Below are 22,910 nucleotides of genomic sequence, written 5' to 3' on the forward strand. Positions count from 1 at the left end.
TATGCCCCGTATCGTAGTATTTCATTCCATGCGCGCCATATTTCATTGATCCTTCGTTCCGTGCTAAGAGGATATCGCACGATATCTCCATAATTATTTTATTGTTATCGAAATTTATAGAAGGTAATTGAAAAGTCTACGTTACCTATTTTCCATATAATACCAGATATTAAAGTTTAATTTATTTCGTTACGTGTTTGTTAGAATGTGGTGCGGCAATCGACGACAAACTGATCGATTATACTCTTCAAACGTAAATTAAATTTAAATCAGTAGTAATATTGCTTGCTTTTATCTTTTAAAGTAAATAAAAAGTACAGGTCAAATTATTATAACCAATCGATTACCAGTCAAATATGCTTAATTGTAAACACAGTTTAAGCATAATCATAATTTTTTTGTGTTTCAGTTGCCTGAGCCCGAGATCTGCCTTCTTTTACGAGTTCCCACCAAACGGTAAGATGCTATATAAATTTCACACACTCAATTTTTCGTTACTTTAAATGTAAAAAGTGACAAGGGGATGCATTATGTTAACTGTGGAAGACAAGTTGTCGAAAGAGGAAAACAATATTCGTAATGTTTGTGTTTGTCTGGTATAAATTTAACACAATCCTAGGTTTGACTACTGTTAGTAATTCACTGATTCAGGATATTGCAGAGAGCTAGGAACTTGTGAATATGCAAGTGGATCCGGAAACACCTCAACGTTGTTAGTTATACGAAGTGTGTTGTACACCAGGTATTATGAAAATTGTAATCGAAAACTTTGGGGAGTTTAATCATTTAGATTGTTGCTTGGTGGAAAATTAATACGTAACGTTGCGATCCTTTTGAGAAAGAATTACGAAGACTCTTTGTTATTTTGCACAGTTAAAGGATTATGAGGAAAAATTAAAAACAAATATTTTAACCTATATGGATTGTCTCATTTCGGAATTCTGCCTGGTCAGTGTGAAGAAACTAAAGATGGTTGGAATGCCGCTAACTGGATTTAAGCAATTAGTGAGTAGTATTGTAAAATATCTGAAGAGCATTCCTGGAGAATTACGAAGAGAAAACTATGTGGAAATGGAATGCAGTTTTAGGAAGAAATCCCGTTTTCTAAACTATCTCGCGGAAACGGTGGAATCTCGCTAGCTGAAATTATCGAAGGACCAACAGGAAGTTGAAGTATGCCACAAATTTAAATATGATCGCGTCGCGTAATGTCGAAAGCCCATTGTCTGTTCATAGATTAATCTCACGATAAGCGTCATCAATTAACGCTGAATATTATGGAGAAAATGCTCGTAATTTACTCGAAATTATCATTGTCAATTTTAACGTTTAAATAATTATCTTATGTCAGCATATTTCCAATATATATTGCATACATTAATATATTCCTGCGTTTATTGACATATTATAATTGCTTGTTTCACGCATGTTAAATGCATATTTTACTGGTATAATGTCCTTTATCTGCTCATAAACAACGAAATAGTTGATGGTAAATTTATCGAGAAGATTATTTTATTTCCACTGTAACGAAATATTTACTGTCATTTAGATTCTCAAATTTGTGAATCAGTTCCTTATATTGAATAAATTTTATTTTTTATCAAAATAGTTTTGTCCTAATTATCAAGATTATTTTATTTCCATTGTAACAAAATATTTATTTTCATCTAGATTCTGAAATCTTTGGATCAGTTCTTTATATCGAATAAATTTTATTTTTTCTCAAAACAGTTTTGACGTAATCATCAAGATTATTTTATTTCCACTGTAATAAAATATTTACTCTCATCTAGAGTTTCAAATTTATGGATCAGTTCCTTATATCGAACAAATTTTATTTTTTCTCAAAACAGTTTTGACGTAATTATTGAGATTATTTTATTTCCACTATAACAAAATATTTACTCTCATCTAGAGTCTCAAATCTATGGATCAATTCCTTATGTTGAATAAATTTGATTTTTTCTCAAAACAGTTTTGACGTAATTATTGCGATTATTTTATTTCCACTGTAACAGAATATTTACTGTCATCTTGATTCGCAAATCTATGGATCAGTTCCTTATATTGAATTAATTTTATTTTTTCTCAAAACAGTTTCTCGCGTCCGAAGGGCTGAAAGGGATTGTCGAAAGCGTATAAACCTTGATTTCAACGTTATTTTCGAAATATTATTCGGCAATATAATGGGCGCGACCATGCTCGCGGTTGTTGCTAGAACGAAATCAATCATTCCGAAAAGTTTTCTGGTTCTATTCAGCTTTCCAATTTGCATCGCGGTATTCTCCTCCGTAACAGCGTAATTCGTGTCACATTATCAATGCCACGCCATTGTACGCCGAACTGCTATGGACATCCGCGCGGTACATTAAGTGGCCGCGAAACAGGGGAACAGACAAAGAAACCAGAGATCTGGCCGGCCGTGAATGCAGCTCGGATTATTTAACGCGCCGACTAAGGCTCTGCACGATGCATATATTCGCTGAAGCTGGTATAGACGCTTATTCCAAAAGGGAACATCGCTCGTTTGTATACGTCGCTCCTGGTGAAATATATATAAATGGCCCAACAATAGAACAGCGCGAGCGCCATCTTCGTTCTTGCTACCATTCACGGAGGCTGCATCGTTATGCAGAGCTTGCCACGCGTCTTTGAGATTCGCCACTGCTGGACCAGTGCAGTTAATGCGTGCAGCTGCTTTTACCTATGTGTGCAGTCCTGTATTCTGGACAACAATGACACCCTGTACCCTTATCTGTCCGTGCGACTCGCGGATAAAGTCACCCATAGAATATGTGTTTATAATCCTCAACGTGGATTGGACGTTGGAGATAGACAAGTACACGCTAATTCGAACGACAGATTCCACTGTATCGAGAAAAGGCGCCATCTTTGTTTTTTGAGATGAATTTAGCGATAATATATCAATGATATTTCGGTAAACACGCGAGAGGAATTTAAACAAATTAAATATACATATAATTTGAATTCGCGTTAAAATATTTCTTCGAGATTAATTTCTCTGTGCCTGTATGGTGCATAGTGGGCAGTATGTATTCTCGTAAACAGCAATTACTCGGAGATAAACTTAAGGATTCGTTCATGTGTATTTATCGCACGATCTTACTACTAGAAATTATTGCATACTGCAAACACAGAAATCCGTGTAGATATTACGAAACAAATATCTCTTTAAGCTATCTTTGCGTTCTATGTTTACGTTCCCAGGTGGAATTTACCAAATATAAATAACTTATTTAAGCACAAGACAGTTCAAATAACGCTGTCCTGAATAATGCCTTGGAATTGCGTATTAAATACGTAAATGTACCAATTAGCGACACATTTTTGGAGAATCGTCACTTTCACTGTATTTTGTTACCTTTATTTATGCAGTTAAATTAGACACGCTTATAATTAATCGGAAATTCTATTCTTATCGCTGATCAGTGGAACTGTAATATTCACTATTTCGTATCTCACTACGACAGAAGCTTTCATACGTGTCGCGCGAAAACAAGTATTTACGTTTCACATTTTAATTGACTATTGCTATCAATTAAAACTTTCAGCTTAATTCGTAAGCGCATGTTTTAATTTGTACGCGGTGAAGTTCCATTTTGAATAAAGGCATCATTAATGAACAAAAGTTCGTCGAGCGTGATAGGAATGAAATTAACAGAACCTTTCATCGCGTAACTCAATTCCACATTGTGATTAATTGCAATTACACGCTTTTAATCCACGCGTTTGTTACTATCGGCTCCTGCAGAAAGTTCTGTCATTTATTTAACAGAGCATTTAAAAGTTTAGTGTTCATTTTCCGTTATCCTAGTCAATGGCGGTTTCAGACTTACCGGGATCTGAAATTAATTACATTTAAAACCCCTTTTCTGAAATATTTCATTAAAGGCAAATGCCATTATTATGAAAGAATATATTTATCCTCCTATTACAGGAGATAAAACGTCTTTGAAAAAGAATTTTATTTTAAGACGATACCGTATTTAAAAAATGGTAGCTCGTAATTGTGTAAATATGATATATACAAATTTAAATTGATTTTCATATAAATAAAGAATTTATAGTCCAGTTTTATCGTACACTAGTCGTATGATCAACAGGAATTGCTGAAACTATTTTGAGTATGTAGCGTCAAAGTAAATGTGAAAATAAACATAGAAGGCAGCAAAATTTATAGTAGCTGGTATAGTCATTGGATAGAGGGTGAAATGCCCTTTAAAACGAGCGTTCGTTTAAGTCGATAGCGTTATTAGTTCCGGAGATATAGCGATTTTAGTTTCAAATCGATACGGTAGCTAGTTACAGAGATATAAGTGTTCGAAGTTTGTTTACGTTTCGTTGTGGCGCTCGCGAGTTCATTGATCTCGCGCGCGCGTCGATAGTAAACAGTGCGTAGTAAATTCTTGGAAATACTACAACTTCCTGGTCACGTGACTGTCTCGACTCACGCGCGACAAGGAAGCACGACGCGACGCGTCAGACGAAGACAGAGATAGTGGAACTTAAAAAAATACACTTTTCTTTACACGACGATATCTCGAAAACGGAAAGTCGGATCGACAAAAACCAGAAGCCATTTTAAAGAGGAAGCTTTGCCGCTTCTAACAGTGGCTCAATTTCTGATAAAACACTAATACTTTCAGAACTGCGCTCATGTAAATTTTGACTATTTTTAATACGCATTATTAGACTGTTTTAAGACACTGGATACTGAATGTTCCTTTGTTTACAGAAATATGTAATTTCTACGCTTTGTAGAAATAATCTTGGCAAAATGAAACAAAATAAAATCAAAAGACCGTATCGGCATCGAATTAGAGTTTAGTTTAGTATAAGAATAATTTTAGAAAAGCACATGAATCCACGCCAGATTTCCATGGGTGCAGTGATAAAATAGGGTCGCCCTGGAACGTAGTTATGCTGAAGATAGACATCGAGGACTGCAAATAAAATCAAGAGGGAGGGCCACGTCGTGCCATTGGAATTTTTCAAGATATCGAAAAACACTTTAGATCCCATATTGGAGAGGCGGTTGGCACCCGGGCCAAAGGGGTTAGCTTTTATATTTCATTTCTATTGACTACACCCGCTATCCTCGCCCCGTCGAGTTCACTCTTTCCAACGATATGAATATATAATTGAGGCCAACTTCTTCTCGTACTCCCTGTAGACATATGCATCTTTAACGACAGTCCTTTCTTCGCAGACGTGCTCTCCGCCATTCTATTCCTCCATTTTATATTTGAATATCTGTACCTGCTTTTGTTGAATCCTAACATTAACGATACACTAGCGTAGTAGAAAGAAGACAAATCAGATACAATGAAAGTATTTCCTAAAAAGTGATAGAAATTGTAAAAGATTTATTGTAAAGTAACACATTTCTTGTTTATAGATGTATCTGAAGTTTCTTTCTGAATTTTTCTTTGCTACTATAGACACTCGAGATGTACTCAGAAAATTATATATAAGAGCTAAAACTTCCCGGGAAATATGTATGCGTATGTAAACTCTTTTCAATATTTACAAGTGTAATGTCAACCAAGTAAATAAGTATGCATTCTCTGCGCCACTGTCAACTAAATTCCATGCATTATTAATAACGTATTATCAATTCAAATATACCATTAGAGTTACCAACCCAGAAACATGAAAAAAAAGTACACGAAACACTCTTGAAAGGAAGATGATGACCCAGGGGGGCCAAAAGGAGAGGGGAAACTTTATTTTGCGTAAAATGTATTAGATACTCGAGAAACTAACAAAAATTATCGTAAATATTTTAATTCAAATGACGAACCTTCGATTAATATCTTTTCAACAGTTAAATAAATTGAAAGGAAGGGTTGCAAACATTGTTAGTAATTTCTTTGCGTTAAGTTCCTGTCTTCAGTGGACTCCTTACGGAATCCTAATGTGACTAGACACAGAACGTGCCCTAAGTGGTATGCGTTTAACGGTAATTCCATGTAAGAGGCGTCGATGTCGGACTGTTACAGCCTTTAGCATTTGTCACAGGGTACAACTAGTTACCGAATCCCGGCGCAGACCTAACCTAAAATTCGAGAGGCTTACCAGAATTCGCAAACACACTCGCTCGGCTTGCTTGCTTGGCGCCAACTGTGACAGAGCAAGCATGTTTGTTCTAACTGAAACCCACGCGATGGTTGTCTGTAGCAGTGCTATAGGAAGAATACATTTACGGTATACTGCATTTACATCGAGCTTCTATCGCAACCGATATATCCGGGTAACTGTTAGACACAGTCGAAGTGTAATGATCGTACTGTTGATATAGTTTTACTAGGAATGAGACCGAATAGCATCGTAGAAAGTCCAATAAAAATGTCACGTACATATCGCACGCCTTAAACGCATATAGAAAGACAATTTTATCGTCCACGCGACGAATAAATATTTATTGTTCGAATAATCTTTCGAATACCATGAATTCGTCCCTGATTCTGACCGTAGATAATACTGTTTCTCTGTTAAAGATCGCGTGTAACAAAGAATTTGCTCGACCCCGAGAAATATTATGAATCTTTACACGCGATAAATTAACCGATAAAAATTTTAATAGCGAATAGAAGTTCGCTTTAGTAGTCGACGTTCCGTATGAAAACTTATCGCGAAATACGAACGACGCGTACGAGTACTTTTAAGAGACTAAAAAATTAAGCTTTCTATATTAAAGTAGAAACGTTGCCCTTAATGCGATGGAGACGATAAAGCGGTATAAGCTTATCTTTCTTAGTGGCACATCAATCGAAGATGGAAGTAATAAAAAGATACGAGTATATGCTTTTAACGTCATTCTTCGCCACTTTACAGCTTATATCGATCGTATCTCACGTAAGTATCGTAAAACAAAGCACCGCAAATGAGAAAACTCGGAACTTTTTGATGCCCGCTAAATTTTACTTTCCGAGTAAAGAACGTTTTCGCATGATTCGCTTAGAAGAGCCACTTTCGTATAAAACATATGTATGGATCAAAAAAAATTTCAGATCTAGACGTTACAGTAGAACGTCAAATAATCGAACTTTAATCTGTTCCTTTTTGGTTTCGAAATTTAAACAGTGATTATTTACGTTCTGCTGTATTTTAGCGTTGATTGGAGTATAGAATTTACAAGATATATACCTTGTAAACTGCATCATCCAATCCCCTAAAGTCGAAAATAAATTCGATGGGTTCAGCTGCTCGGTCCCCGATGCTTTTAGCTATTCAAACTCCAGAGCCTGAAATGTTTATCCGCCACTAACTACGTAACAGTTTTTTTGATGAGCCGCGTCGAGACTCAAAGTGACTATCAGACACGGAGGAACATAAAAGACCAGGAAAAGAGAACAAGTGATGGAACAAAATCGAGAAAGAGGCAGAGAGAGTGTGAACTAGACGCTTTTCAATTCGTGCAGACACGTGACGTTACACTTCCGCATAGCGCACAAGTGCTTCTTCCTCCCCAAGCCGGCTTTCCCCTCTACTCCACGAAGATAGGGGATGAAAAAAGCGGCGTTCATGACTCTGTATAAAGGGTGGTCCACCAGAAACGGAACATTTACCTAACTTTCCTCGTTTTCGAGGAGCAAACAAGCATTTTCGATTCAATTTTTATTTTGAAAGCAAGTCGAGATTGCAAAAAATGTCCTAAGCGGAATTAATTCCCCTCGTTTATCGTAATTTCTCATTTATTTACATTTGTTGAAAGTATTCGCTACTGAAGTGAAATTTTTAAATATATTCTAATCGAAGTCAGATAAAGTAAATTAGTTCCAGAAGAATATATAATTTTTGAATTTCGGAATGTCTAACTCTCAGTAATTCGATCAAATTCACGTTCGTGAACGTAAGTAAATATAATCGTCCCTTTGCTACTAGGATGTCCCAGAAAATATGGTTCATTTAAAAATTTTCGCTGAAGTCTATGCATATTGTTGAAAAATCTCAAGGTCTGTGATGATTATTTTTATTCTCGAGGCACTTTATTCGAACAGATTCTATACTCAGTTATAAATCACTAAAAAACAAGTTGCAGTACCTTTTGTGATCCACTCTATGCGTATGCACCATCAGTCAACGTGGTGTCGTCATGGTAACAACACTGGTTCGCGCGTGCCGCTAGCCACAAAAGTAAAGGCGTGAAAAATAGGGAGAAGAATAGAGAATGACGACGTGCCAACCTCTCGACAGGACTCTTAACCCTAGCTACCTCGAACCGAGATCGTTTGTACCTGTAACACCATCCACCCTCATATGTTGTTCATTCAGGTTTCATATATCCTTTGTCACGCATCGCTTTTTCCTTACCTTCGCGTCACTCTCGGCCTCGTACAATGTCAAACGTCAGGTGTCTTTTGGTCACTGGAAGCTTGGTTACACAACCGTCGAAGAATTAAATACTAGGATCTGTCAAGTAGTCGTCCTAGGTTTCATACTAACGATACTCGAGAGAAAAACGATCGAGTCTGTGGCTTATTAAAAATTAACAAAGACGAGCACGTCATAATTTCATTTCAATTCAACGTAATAATTCTATAAATGAAACAGTATATTCGTACACAGTATTTTCCACGGAAATATAGGGGATATTAATTTTTACGAATTTCGAGTTTAACATTCTTTTGTATACTTCTGCATCAAAAAGACGCTTGTAAATTAATCGGTCCTGTAATATGTCGTGCTTTGGCTAATACGCGATGGTTTGGTGGTGGGGAGCGACCGGCCTCGCTAAACCTCGCATTGAGCTGCTCTCTTTCGTTACGGATCCGTGATCGTGTCAACAACGCCGTCTAAGGAAAGGAAAGGACTCGTCACAAGGCTTCGACACACCGAGGATCTTCCGGCACAGACAGCTCCAAATCCAGCTACGTGGCCTCTTCTCCAGCAATCAAGACCACTGCCCGCCACCTTCTTCTTAAACAGAGTAAAACCAATTTTATTTCTTTACGATTCGACCAGCACGGTACCATCTTACGATTTGATCGTTAATCTTGAACGGAGACACACACAAAATAAGTCGGAAGCCAAGCGATAAATTCAGCCTCGCGGTTCTTTTCGCCTTCCCGAATAATGTTAGGATAGAAGGGACACTGATGTCGCTGTTAATAATTTTAAGAACGTAGACGATAGCAGCGATCGATCCGCGTACTTTACAACTATGCAAATTCTCTTCAATTTGTTCAAATTGTTTTTGCAAGTAGAAAAGCGGAAGGAAACTTGCCTTCATTATGCAGTAGACTATCTATAACCGACGTTCTTCACAGTACCTTGGGTCTTATTCATACTTTACACGCTGTACTTTTTATCCGTCTTCGCCCATCCTATCTTCTATTTACCTTTGAATTGATATACTGTCAGAACGTGATAGTGTTCGTTAATCGATGGTGATATTATTAGAAATATGCAAAAGCTATTTTTGTTATCAATTTATTTTTATGAATCGTGTAAAGTATTAGCATAAAAGCTTTGCATCGATCGAATCAAACGATTATTTGAAAGAACGTCTCAGCCCAAGCTAACACATTTACTGTCCATGATCTCTATATGGGTCATAGCGTCGCGCTATTAGATACGCCGCTGAGAGGTCGAACAGTGAACGTAAAGGTGGTTGGCTGAGTGGTAAGAGCAACATGTGGTCCAGCGATGCCGTGCAGCAAAATTACTTTTCGCGTACGTCGACCGGTAAATGGTGTTTTCAGTTCGATTTCGTCAGCCAAATGATTCGGTTGACGACCATAGTGTTCAGCAGTAACCGTTTCACCTGGATAAAGGAACTCGTAAAACAGCAGACCATTTATGTCCCACCGGACGCGCGGGTCTAGCCATGGACGTCTGCTTTTAGGATCATCGTATATAATTCATTTTTTACTGTAATTAATTGCAAGCTAATATTCAAATTGGACGAAATAGAAAATAAGAGATGAAAGTGTTGTTTCGCAATGAATCCCTTGAAATAATTTCGTCGAAATTTCGTTCTCGAATTTTTTCTTCGTCGAAACGTGATCCAGATGTTTAAAAAACTAGTTATCAGTCGGTGACAGGTCCGGGCGAATAAGATGGATGAGGAAGAGTTTCGTACCCGTAGCTAGTTTACTTTTTGGACCTATAGATACGCAACATGCGCCCAGGCATTACGGCACTACGCCATATCGATTGGCCAACGCAGCCTGTTTGACGCATAATTTGAATTTCATGGCAATATTTGTCCGCATTTATGGTTTCATCAGATATTATAAAGGAATAACGAACGATACCAACTACAAACCGCTATGCGGTCACCATAACATTCCTTGGGTGAAAATTCGGCTTTGTAATGCTCATTCAGTGTCAAACTATTGCGTAAATCAATATTCTTCAACCTTTTCGGTTCGTAGTCAATTTTATCCATATTTTTCAGAAATGAATACTTAACCCCTTACCGTACAATAACGAGTCTGACTTGTGACAAATTTTACAATCATGAGACTACTCATTCGTCATTAAGTCTTACACAGGGTGTTCGGCCACCCCTGGGAAAAATTTTAATGGAGGATTCTAGAGGCCAAAATAAGACGAAAATCAAGAATACCAATTTGTTGATGGAGGCTTCGTTAAAAAGTTATTAATGTTTAAAGTTCCGCCCGTACTGAATTTTTTTCTCAAAAATGCGCAAAATTTCGGGGGTATGTCTATTCACCAAAAATGATTGTAATTGACCCCCACAGCTAACAATATTTTTTTCAAAACGATTTGAAACATTTTAATTTCGTCGAAAAATTTCACTCCTTCTCGAATTTTTTTCTAGAAAGTCGATGGGATTTCGGGGGTTTGTCTATTCACCAAAAATGATTGTAATTGACCCCTTCAACCGAAAATAATTTTTCCCGAACGATTTCAAATTTTTTAATTTAATTTTTAATAACTTTTTAACGAAGCTTCCATCAACAAATTGGTATTCTTGATTATCGTCTTATTTTGGCCTCTAGAATCCCCCGTTAAAATTTTTCCCATGGGTGACCGAAACCCTGTATACTAAAATCGACACACTTTAACATTCACGCGATATTCGTAAATCTATTCTTTTTCGTGGCCATTCCTTGTACGAACAAATTTAAACAAAATTAAATACTATACGTTTGAAAAATTACAGTAAATCGTACGTTAAGGGGTTAATTCGAGCAATACATAGCCAATGAAATCAACGTATTTAAATTTTTATCTGTTCGTTGTGAAATATTTCACTCTACTTTTATCCGGATAAGAATTTTGCCAGTCTTTGTAAGTAGTATAGCGATTTTGCACACTATCAAATGTCATTGCCGCGTGAGAATGAGAAGCGCGCCGGTTGCGGAAGCCATATTCCCCTCAGGCCGACAAATCCGTGAAGCTGAGTGTACACATGCACGCACTCACGCACCACCCGGATTGCCCGCCAACATGTTTACACACGACACGCGTCCTAATCTGCGTTTTCACATGCAGTTTCAATTTTCGTCTCTTCTCGGTTCTTCCGTTCGATTTTTAGTTCAACAATAATTTCGTGAAAGAACGAAATTACCATCCAGAATCCTTCGCGTAATACAAATTCATTTACCGCGATCAGCTTTCTAAAAAGGGAACAAAAATTTTATTTCAACATTCTCGACAAACCAAACTGTCTTACATTTTTGCCCGATCTTACAACTTTAGTGTAGTGCTAGTTACGCGTGTATCCTTATACAGTAGTACCTCGATTATTGCTCAAGAACCTCGTTCCTTATAGTGTCGACACGTGGAGAGAATGGTCGTTAAGAAACAAGGTTTGTGGCACTATTGGGAATAGACTACTGCTTCTTAAATTGGTTACTTCGATTCTTTTTTCTCCAGTTTTTGTTTTTATAAAAATATTATACGAAGAAAGAAAAGTGAGGCCTGTGACTGAACAAAAATCTTTTACTAGAAGGAGAATAAGTTGAGAAATGTTTAAATATATAGTATCGTAATTTAAATTATTCTTCCGTCGACCATTCGGTTTTTCTTGTCGAAATTACATTTCATCAATACTCGCGCTGCGAAAATAGAAACGCAGATTGGTTATTTACAAAGGATTTTTGATCTGGAATAGGAAACTCGCTGTGTTTATTCGTTAGGTCCATTCCCCTGCATGGCTTGGCTCTCGTCCAACTTTCACGCCCTCCATCTCTTCTCTGTCCTTTTCCCTCAGTTTCTGCAAACTCGTGTGCTACGAGCATCACATGCAGCCACTCTTGCTCCAACTTCAGGACGTAACCTGCGTAACTTACAATCCAAACTATCCTACCGATAGTGCTCTAATGTTAAATAGATTGCAACTGGAATCACTCGTTTCGTTAAGTGTATTTGCTCGTGCAAGCAACTAATCTCATTTTCGGAAACAAAGAAACGGGAATAGAAAATCGTGTATGCTCTTTGAAATAGTTTCAAAAAAAGTATACACGAGTTTTCGTAGAATTCGATTGTAAAGTTATTTACTATTTCCTAGAGTGTGTTTAAAAAATGTTACTCCATTATTACTACGATTAGAGTCGTTCAATTTATCAATCCACGAAAATACATAGAAAATACAATTTTACAAAATTGCTGCTATCTAAATACTCAACATCAATTCTTTCATACATTTTTTAAGTTCTAAATTAAAAATATACGTATTTGATTCATTTTACTTATCCTGCAACTATTAGGTTGACGCTAGTTTTTTTAACTTAAAATTTTTAATACCACCCCTTAATCTCATTTTCAGAAACAAAGAAACGGGAATAGAAAATCGTGTATGCTCTTTGAAATAGTTTCGAAAAAAGTATACACGAATTTTCGTAGAATTCGATTGTAAAGTTATTTACTATTTCCTAGAGTGTGTTTAAAAAATTTTACTCCATTATTATTACGATTAGAGTCATTCAATTTATCAATCCACGAAAATACATAGAAAATATAATTTTACAAAATTGCTGCTATCTAAATACTCAACATCAATTCTTTCATACATTTTTTGACGTCTAAATTAAAAATATACGTATTTGATTAATGTTCTTCAAATAGCCTATCCTGCAGCTATTAGGTTACTTTTACTTCACTGTGAATTGTCGCGAAGGTATTATTTGTTAGAGGGATGCATCGAGATTTACGCTGGGGGTATTTGGGGCTATTCTCGGAACTGACCCCTAGTATGCGACAGGAAGCATCCTTATGTCAACTGCCGGAGGGTCCAAGGCACGGCCATTGTGTCTAAAAATCCCGAATGCTGGCGGCACCCTCGCCACATCTGGCGTACAAGACCTGTAAACTAATTTTCACGTTTGGCTTTGAAAGCACTGTCAAGCCGGGGTCAGCGAATAAAGGTTCACCATTTGCATCGACCTGACTACAAACCTGGGAACCGTAACGATTCTGCAGTGCTTATCGATAGCGCTGGAATGGTAGAGAGGTATAAAAAACGTTGATATCCAACATAAATTTTGTCTTGTTATACCCAAACAAGAATCTTTTATCTTTTCTCCATTGTGAAAATATCCTGATGGAAACCTTCGTTGGTAGAATAAAATCAAAGAAATAATTTTTTTAGATAAAGAGATCGAAGTTAATTCGAGAAACTTATCTCGCTATTAATTTTAATTCGTTAAGTGTTCGGGAAGTGTTAAAATATAAATTGAATTTTTCCATTGGAGATTTTCGTACATGACACGTATATCGGTATTTTATAAACGAAGTATTCATTACCGGTGGAATTTATTGTACGGTCGTGCTAATTCGTTCTGCACTTTTCCGTCGCGTTGAAGCTTAAATAGCTTCCCCGTGGCATCTATCGGCGATCATCATATATTTCTACCGATTATCGCGTTATAATTAATAGCGTGATTTCCACTCCGTTACCGTAGTACTCGCGCGATATCGAGAAAGTGAAAAATGGATAGTCCGATAACATCGGCATACTCTCGTCATTTATCTTCCTGTTCATTTATTCGATGTCGTTAAAGGTGGGCGACTTTAAGCCGGTATTAATCTGACTCTCGACGTGAAAGCTCAACGCTGGCTTTAAAAAGGCGCCACCATGAACTACTTTCAATATTCATGCACCCAGGCCCATTATCATAAAACAACCTTCGAATTTGACCTTATAAAGCAAGAAAAATCCTCGAATAATTTTCTCCCGTCAGGAACAAAATTCAACGAAGCGTACCGCCGTGCATGGAAGTCGATCGAACCGGGTAACGTCGCGATAACGAATTTCAGTTCGCGAATAACCGGTTTCGATACTTTGTATTTTCCGCTGGAAAGCGATATTTGTGCTTCTTCTTTGCGCAAGATGATCAGTGACTATTTATCAGCATCCTTAAATCATTGCCCCGTTACTGCCGAAGCTCACGTAACATGGACTGATAAATACACATCGTTCATTCCACGAGTTTTACCAATTGTTACTGCCAGATTGCGTGTACACTTTGTTGTTGAAAAGCCCCCGGTACGTTTCCGTTCCTATTTACGGGCAGCGTCTATCGGAAAATAAGCGAGGATGGAGAATAGTCGAAGGGTTTCGTAGAGGAGCATCCTTAAATGCAGTGAATTGTTGAGGTAGAAGAGAAAAGGAGAAGAGGAATGCCATTACACCGTCCGCGAAGGTATAACTCGATGCCTATGCGAAGTAAGAAGAGTGGAAAGGAAGGAGGAGGAAAGTCTAATAACGCTAATTTATTCATGCTTATAGCTACGCTTTCGCCGCTCAAGGATTTCCATAACAACAAATTTCTTCTACCACCCCGCGAACCACGTAGACATTATTAGCACATATGCGCCGAGATTGTAATGAAACACGCGTACAAATTTAACAAATTCTTTCCCGTTCCATTGGACCGAAGCGTGGTAATTCACGGTTATTTGTTCCCCAGATCGGCTCGTGGATATTTAAGTTGGAAGAGTTACAGCTTTTACGCCGCACTATATTCGTAAATACGGGCTTTCCTGGTTCTTCTCGTATTAACAAAATAAAAGATATGCATTTTTGCTAGATCGAGAGATTTTCAACCTCTTTTTCGATTAAATCTTTAATACTGAACGATGGTTAAAATATTACACGTTTGAATGCTTTTATATTTATTCTATCAGTTTATCAGGCCCATATTTAGCATAAGTTTGCACGATTGAGCGAGGGGAATTAATCACAGGGAATGAAATTTCTGGATAAAAGTTTTCTCTGCGCTTAAGGGCCCATTCTACCTTGTAGCCAAAAAGATATTATGGATATATTTATTATATATTTAACTATACAGGTTGCTCGGCCACCCATGGGAAAAATTTTAATGGGGGATTCTAGAGGCCAAAATAAGACGAAAATCAAGAATACCAATTTGTTGGTGGAAGCTTCGTTAAAAAGTTATTAACAATTAAATTCAAAAATTTCAAATCGTTCTGGAAAAATTATTTTCGGTTGCGGGGGTCAATTACAATCATTTTTGGTGAATACACATACCTCCGAAATCCTATCCATTTTCGAGAAAAAAATTCGAGGAAGTGCTGAAAGTTTTGGGTGAAAAAAAATACTTTCGAATCGTCTTGGAAAAATTATTTTTAGTTGCAGGGGTCAATTGCAAGCATTTTTGGTCAACAGACATACCCCCGAAATCCTACTCAGTTTCGAGAAAAAAATTCCTTACCGAAAATATAATCTGAGGCCTGAAATGTCTGCCCGAATTTTCATGCAAATCTTTAAAACGTCATAACTTCTGAACGGATTGGACGATTTTAATGTTTAAAAAAGCAAACTACGCGTATTTCGATGGAGAATATGTACAAATCGCAAAAATATTCGAAAAGTTGGTCCTTGACCCCGCAAAATGAGAAAAACCCCATAAAAATGGTCCAATTTTCAAACAGCCATAATTCCCACAATTGTGAATATATTTCAATGAAACTTTTTTCTGAAGTAGAGCTCATGGGTACCTACAAAAAAGTATTAGACAACTTTTCTGTAGGGCGTCAAATAAAATTACTAAAAATCAAAAACGAATTTTTAAGAAAAATCGACAGGGGGTAGGTGCTGAAATTTTTCGACGAAAAAAAAAATTTTTAATTAATTCTGGAAAAAATTATTTTCGGTTGCAGGGTGCAATTACAATAATTTTTGATGAATAGACCTACCCCCGAAATCCTACCCACTTTCTAGAAAAAAATTCAGTATTGGCGGAACATTAAACGGTAATAACTTTTTAACAAAGCCTCAGTCAAGAAATTGGTATCCTTGATTTTCGTCTTATTTTAGCCTCTAGAATCCCCTATTAAAATTTTTCCCAGGGATGACCGAACACCCTGTATTTACGAATTTTTGCAACGCATAATATCTATCGATTATGCAGTTTTTGCGAACAAGTTATTCGAAATCCAAAAACCAAAGATATTCTTAATACACATAAGTTTGGTTATATCATGAACTAAGATCTTTTTAAAAAAACGAAAAATGACACAATAGTAGTTATTTTACGAAAAGGTACTGATTATTTTCATATATTCGGGTGTATTTTGTTAATAAAAGCACAAGTATTACATATATCGCAGATATCTTAGTTTTCTAAAGGTACTGCATAAATTTGATGTTGATATCTTGAATAGTTTTCATATTGTCTACGTAGTTTCGAGAAAAACAGCTTTATAGTTTTACGCCCAGTTGTCATACCTGCGTGTGGTACATTTCAACAGATTATAACTTGGTTAGTTTTCCGAATTTCAATTTAATATTTAGTAAATATATTTTCGAGATTACATACAGAAAAATTCGATTTTTTTAATCCCACAAAGTAGAGAGGCCCCTTAACACTAGATTTACGGGCATTGATCGCACATATATTTATTGATACCTTTCGTGTTGGCGATTACCTTAAAATACGATTTTTCTTTTAATACGAATATGTATTCAAGCCATTGCATCAATCGAATTCAACATAAGTTGTTAAAAAATAATATTTACGCGTTCTGCAATTTTAAATCTGAAATCTGACATCCGTCATATTGATGACTTCCGTGAATCTAGTGTTAATTAAATCCCACTATGATAATTAATGAAATATATGCAGTTTATGAATAGTAGAAAAGCGATGCAGGTTATTGCAAGCATACACAGAAATACAAGCGAAACACGAGAGAACAAATAGGTGATGGCGTCACCGGAGAAGACAAAGTCTACTGGTTTTATCGCGGCTCGCCGCTGAACAAGCAGGGATTTCATCTCTCACGCAACTTCAGGATTTGATGTATGTGTCGCCCGGAACATTTGTTCGATACCCTCCAAAGTTTTTTACCTTTTCTTTTAACCACCGCCTCTCCATCCACCGTTCTCTTTGACATCTTTCCGTTCCCGGTTTTCCCCGCTCGCCGATGCTAGTCGCCGCCCGCGACGAAGAAAACGGTATCGGACCTTTCGTATCCTACGGTCAGGTTTATTTTTATTCCATACGATTTGTTTCATTGAACACGACTTGTGGTTATGGGTCGGACAATATATTTTCAATATTGCGAGTCGACATTCCCGACCACAGCGCCCGTGAGTCTTTTGTATTCTTTGCTTCTATGGTTTCCGTTCGCCTGCTCGCTACTCGCTTTAGTAAAATACGAACGATTCTCTTTGGGATTCAGCGAATACTTTCCAAGTATCGCGATTCTTCTCCCTAAAAGCGTCGCCGCCGGGACCTAACTATTTCAGAACTTTTTGGAAAGGTAAATAGATTTTTAAAACGCGTTTCGGAAATATTAATTTAATTTTACGGAGTTGATCGACATCTATCGGAAATTTTCGCTCATTGAAGGGTTTTAGCAATATTGGGAGTATAATTAAAAATAGTTTAAGTGGAGTCGTGTTCGTACTCAATTTCACCGGGGAAAACGTTGGACACATATTGGCGGTGCTCGTATGAAATATAGTAACACCTATAAAAACTTTAATTTTAAATAATGCATGAAATTCGATGCCGCGTGCGATAAGGATCGCTCTCGCCAGCGACTGTACGAGTCGACGAGTTGCGTGCGCTGAATAAACAAAGGCAGTAGCATTCTAGGGAAAATTGGTAGCGTACTAGTGGAAGTTACTGTATATTGCAACTCGAAAGAGAAACCCAAACGACCTATATTCCAATTGCACTCCTTTCTTATTTTTTATATCTACATTCATTCTTTAAAGTATCTATAAAGTGTACATAATTTAAAATCGTCCATATTCTAATAAGATATTCGAGTGTCTGTCCTGGAGTGTCCGGAATCCTCGTTATCGATATCATTATTGAGAAGAAAAGAAAATATTCGTTAGTGAAATACTGAAATATACAAATAAATGATTCACAGTAAATATCTAAGTACTTCCTTTCATTAGGTTTGCTTGTGCTGTATCTGATATTGCATCTTGGTTGATCGAAGTTAACTCGATAGATACGAATAATCGATGATTTCGAGCGTTAGCGTGGAACATTTCGTATCGATACGTCGCTAATTTGCTAAATATGCAGATACAAATAAAAGATTTAGAGTAAATTTATAAGTACTTCCTTTTATTAGATTTGCTTGTGCTGTATCTGATATTGCATCTTGGTTGATCGAAGTTAACACGATAGATACGAATAATCGATGATTTCGAGCGTTAGCGTGGAACATTTCGTATCGATACGTCGCTAATTTGCTAAATATGCAGATACAAATAAAAGATTTAGAGTAAATTTATAAGTACTTCCTTTCATTAGATTTGCTTGTGCTGTATCTGATGTTGCATCTTGGTTGATCGAAGTTAACTCGATAGATACAAATAATCGATGATTTCGAGTGATAGCTTGGAACATTTCCAATCTGTACGTCGCTAATCGCTACTTGATGCCACGTGCCAATTAGCACTACCAACATATTCCATTTGACGGTAGCAGACAATTATGTCGATTAAGTAATTAGTCGAAGCAATCACAGTTACGCGGCGACGGACATTGAGCGATGCGTAGCAAGTTGGTTTATGAGTTAGCCTAACAATGAGCGGCGAGTCAGGACCTCGAAAGCTCATAATACGTTCCAGCTTTCCAACATTCGCCGCGCAAAGATAGTTAATTAGGTGGCGTTGTTGTCGGTGTTAATAAACGGATGCGTTGACACTAATACAATATACTGTCGTAGCCAAAGGGTTAGAGGATTGGGCAGGTAGGATAACTAACGACATACCTGAATTATGCATTAATGGATAGTGATGCTGCGGCTAATCCCGATTCATTCGATTATTTGTGAGACGAGGAGTAATAGCTGAGGCATCGCCATTGAAACTACGAACTTAGGAAACATCTCATCCAGCTCTCGTTAATTAATGCAAGGAATTAAGTTAACCCTGGTAAATTAAAAAATAAGATACACGCAGAAGAACTATTACCATCTTATATTTATTAAACGATACAGTAAGAAAAGAAATTATTTTAGCAAACTTTTCCTAGATATTTTCTGTTATTCTGTGGAATATGAGTTTCTCTTTATACTATATTTGTCGTGTATTTTATTGTTTCAGAGCAAGGACAAAATACAGGCAAGAAGAAAACGACATTTTCGAGACTACTCCGTGGGCTGAAAACGCACAGGAAAGAAAAGCAAGGCCAGGTTCAAGGTTCTCCGAGACATACTCGTACCAGGGTGGGTGTGCCACAAAGAGTAAGTGTATCTTTGTAGAAATCTATGGAACCGGTTCCATAGAAGCGATTTATTATTAAAAAACAAAAGGAGCCTTACATTCCTTAAGGAACAAATAACGTTTAGATTTTATATCAATAATGAATACATAGATGCTTGCAAGATCTATAACTCTTTTGTTTTTTAAAAATAAAAATTGTCCGCTCGAATTCTCTGTGTATTTTTGTCTTTTGCCATTAGTACAGGTTACTTCCAAACATGTGGAGTGTATTATAAATGGATTAATCGTCCAACGACGATGGAACAAGTTTGTATCGATATATGCTTCGTATAATTTCGACAATTAAGTAATAGAAACTCGAAAACAGAGGACTTTCCTTTGGTGATTCCTCGTATACAAATTCTTTTTATTTCGGGGCCACGGTACAACAGGTACATCGCGCGATGTACATACAGAGATCAGTCACATATTCCCCAGCAGATACTCAAAGACATTCCTCTTGCTTTGACCTTGGTACAAAGTAGCACGCGGCCGATAGTACTTGAAATGAAATTTCCTCGAAAGCCCTCGATAAAGCACTCGAAACCTCTGACTATGCCAGAATCAGTAGCCCACTCTAAGTCACTCATTGCATGAATCTGCAGTGAGAATCAATATTAACTTTACAGTACTGCGTCTTTCGTTTGACATCGAGGTCGTGAACCGATGCCTTTAAACTTTTTTTAACAAGACCTAACGCTGTCGACGGTGACACTAATTCCTCTGAAGTAATTCGAACCGACAGTGAGTGTAACCTAATTCATATGCAAATACACACGGTACGAGGGTGCGGTAATACCATTCGTTTATACAATTATTCAATACGTCTCCTTAGTTTACAATGTGTACGGTCTATCTTTAAATTATTTTCTAAATTTTACTTATCTGGAAACAAATACTTTTGTCCTTGATTCGCGAGTCCATTAAAACTACGTATAAGCACTGCTTCCAATTCTAATTCGTTCAATGTTTTCATCGACAATGGGCATGTAAAAACATCCAATTTCATCTTCATACGTGACACTTGCGTGAGTGTTTTTTTGCTCAGTCCATTCATGTTGTGGCAGAACTTTTTCCCCATACTCTGCTGATTGCCTTCGATGAAATTCGATCCCTTGTGCATCTTCAAACCACAAAAACCGAATCACTGATCGCTATTTTTCTTTGATGCAAATAAAATATAAAAAGTCCCCCCGTCTGTTCTGTTGATCTTCGCTAAAACATTATAACCCACTCTTTTCAACTAACCATATTCTATTCTCATTAATATTCTTATACCTCCGCTTCTACCTACACTCACCTAAGATCAACTTCAAAAGAGAAGTTACAATCTTCCGTTCTGAAGTTCTGAAATCAAAACTCATTAAACTTTGAACCAAGAATAAGAATGAACTCTGAAACGAAAAACCATCGAACTCTTGCACTGTTGAACTTTCCAACCTGACTATTTTTGGTACTATCATGTATTTTAATCTAAGATAGTGAGGAGAATAGATTGTACTAATTTATCTTACACAGTAGAGTTCCGATTATCGGGAATATCCGAATAAGCGGAATATTTACACCGACTATTCTATGATAAATGTTACGGATTATATTTTACACAAACAAAGCAGTGACGTCGTTACTAAACAGTTGACGAATAAAGCGTAGGAATTTTATATATTTTACTTTTTATTAATAAATTGCATCATTACGTTACCCATAGTTGTGTTTATTAAAGATGAAAAACAAATTTTTTCAAACTGTACTAAAAAAATTATTTTTGGCTGCGGGGGTCAATTACAATCATTTTTGGTGAATAGACATAACCTCGAAATTCTACGCATTTTCAAGAAAAAAATTCCTTACTAAAAATATAATTTCAGGCCAGAAATGTCTCCTCGAAATTTCATGTGAATCTTTAAAACATCATAACTTCTGAACGGATTGGACGATTTTAATGTCCAAAAAGCCAAACGCCGCGTATTTTGGTGTAGAATATATAGAAATTCCAAAAATATTAGGAAAGTTGATCCTTGACCCCGCAAAATGAGAAAAACCCCCTAAAAATGGTCCAATTTTCAAACTGCCATAACTCTTACAATACTGAATATATTTCAATGAAACTTTTTTCTGAAGTAGAGTTGATGGATACCTACAAAAAAGTATTAGACAACTTTTCTGTAGGGCGTCAAATAAAATTATTAAAAATGGAAAATGAATTTTTAGGAAAAATCGACAGGGAATAGGTATCTAAATTTTTTGGCGAAATTGAAAAATTTCAAATTGTTCTGGAAAAATTATTTTCGGTTGTGGAGGTCAATTATAAACATTTTTGGTCAATAGACATACCCCCAAAATCCTAACCATTTACAAGAAAAAAATTCCTTACCGAAAATGTAACGTCTGACCATACCATTGATATGTTTCCCTGAAATTTCATGCGGATGTTTAAAACATCATAACTCCTGAACGGATGGAAGGATTTTCATGTTTAAAAAGGCAAACGACGCGTATTTTGGTGGAGAATATGTAGACATTGAAAAAATATTCGAAAAGTTGTTCTTTGACCCAGTAAAATGGAAAAAACCCCATAAAAATACTCCAATTTTCAAACGTCCATAACTCCTACAATAGTCAATGGATCTCATTAAAATTTAGTATGCAAGTAGAGCTCGTGGATACCTACCAAAAAGTATTAGACAACTTTTCTGTAGAGCGTCAAACAAATTTATTGAAAATCAAAAACGAATTTTTGAGAAAAATCGACAGGGGGTAGGTGCCTAAATTTTTCGACAACATTAAAAAGTTCCAAATCATTCTGGAAAAATTATTTTCGGTTGCGGGGGTCAATTACAATCATTTTTGGTGAATACATATACCTTCGAATTCCTTTACACTTTCGAGAAAAAAATTCTGGAAGGTGGACAAATTTGTCGACAAAATTAAAAAATTTCAAATCGTTCTGGGAAAATTACTTTCGGTTGCAAGGGTCAAATAGAACCATTTTTGGTGAATAGACATACCATCGAAATCCTACTCAGTTTCGAGAAAGAAAATTCCTTATCAAAGATATAATATAATGCCTGACCAGGAATTTCAAAATCTACTGAAATTTCATGTGTATCTTTAAAACATCATAACTTCTGAACGGATTGGAGGATTTTAACGTCTCAAAATGCAAGCAACGCGTACTTTGGTGAAGAATATTTAGAAATTGTAAGAATAT

General features: G+C 36.6%; 1 protein-coding gene across 4 annotated transcripts in view; it reads left to right on the forward strand.

Annotated features, from left to right (window-relative positions):
• The window catches only part of LOC143341766 (uncharacterized), a 392,615-nt gene that overhangs the window by 332,860 nt on the left and 36,845 nt on the right, over nt 1–22,910 (forward strand). For 3 of the 4 annotated variants that reach the window (XR_013079675.1, XM_076764924.1, XM_076764926.1), the window contains exons 4-5: nt 410–456; nt 19,541–19,680. Coding sequence is in view for 3 of the 4 variants with exons in the window: in XM_076764924.1 (XP_076621039.1) it covers nt 410–456; nt 19,541–19,680 (187 nt within the window). In the remaining variant the exon portion in view is untranslated. The remainder of the gene's footprint in view (nt 1–409; nt 457–19,540; nt 19,681–22,910) is intronic. The other variant, XM_076764925.1, reaches the window with a different exon arrangement.

The sequence above is a fragment of the Colletes latitarsis genome, chromosome 5, assembly GCF_051014445.1.
Source record: "Colletes latitarsis isolate SP2378_abdomen chromosome 5, iyColLati1, whole genome shotgun sequence".
Lineage (NCBI taxonomy): Eukaryota > Metazoa > Arthropoda > Insecta > Hymenoptera > Colletidae > Colletes > Colletes latitarsis.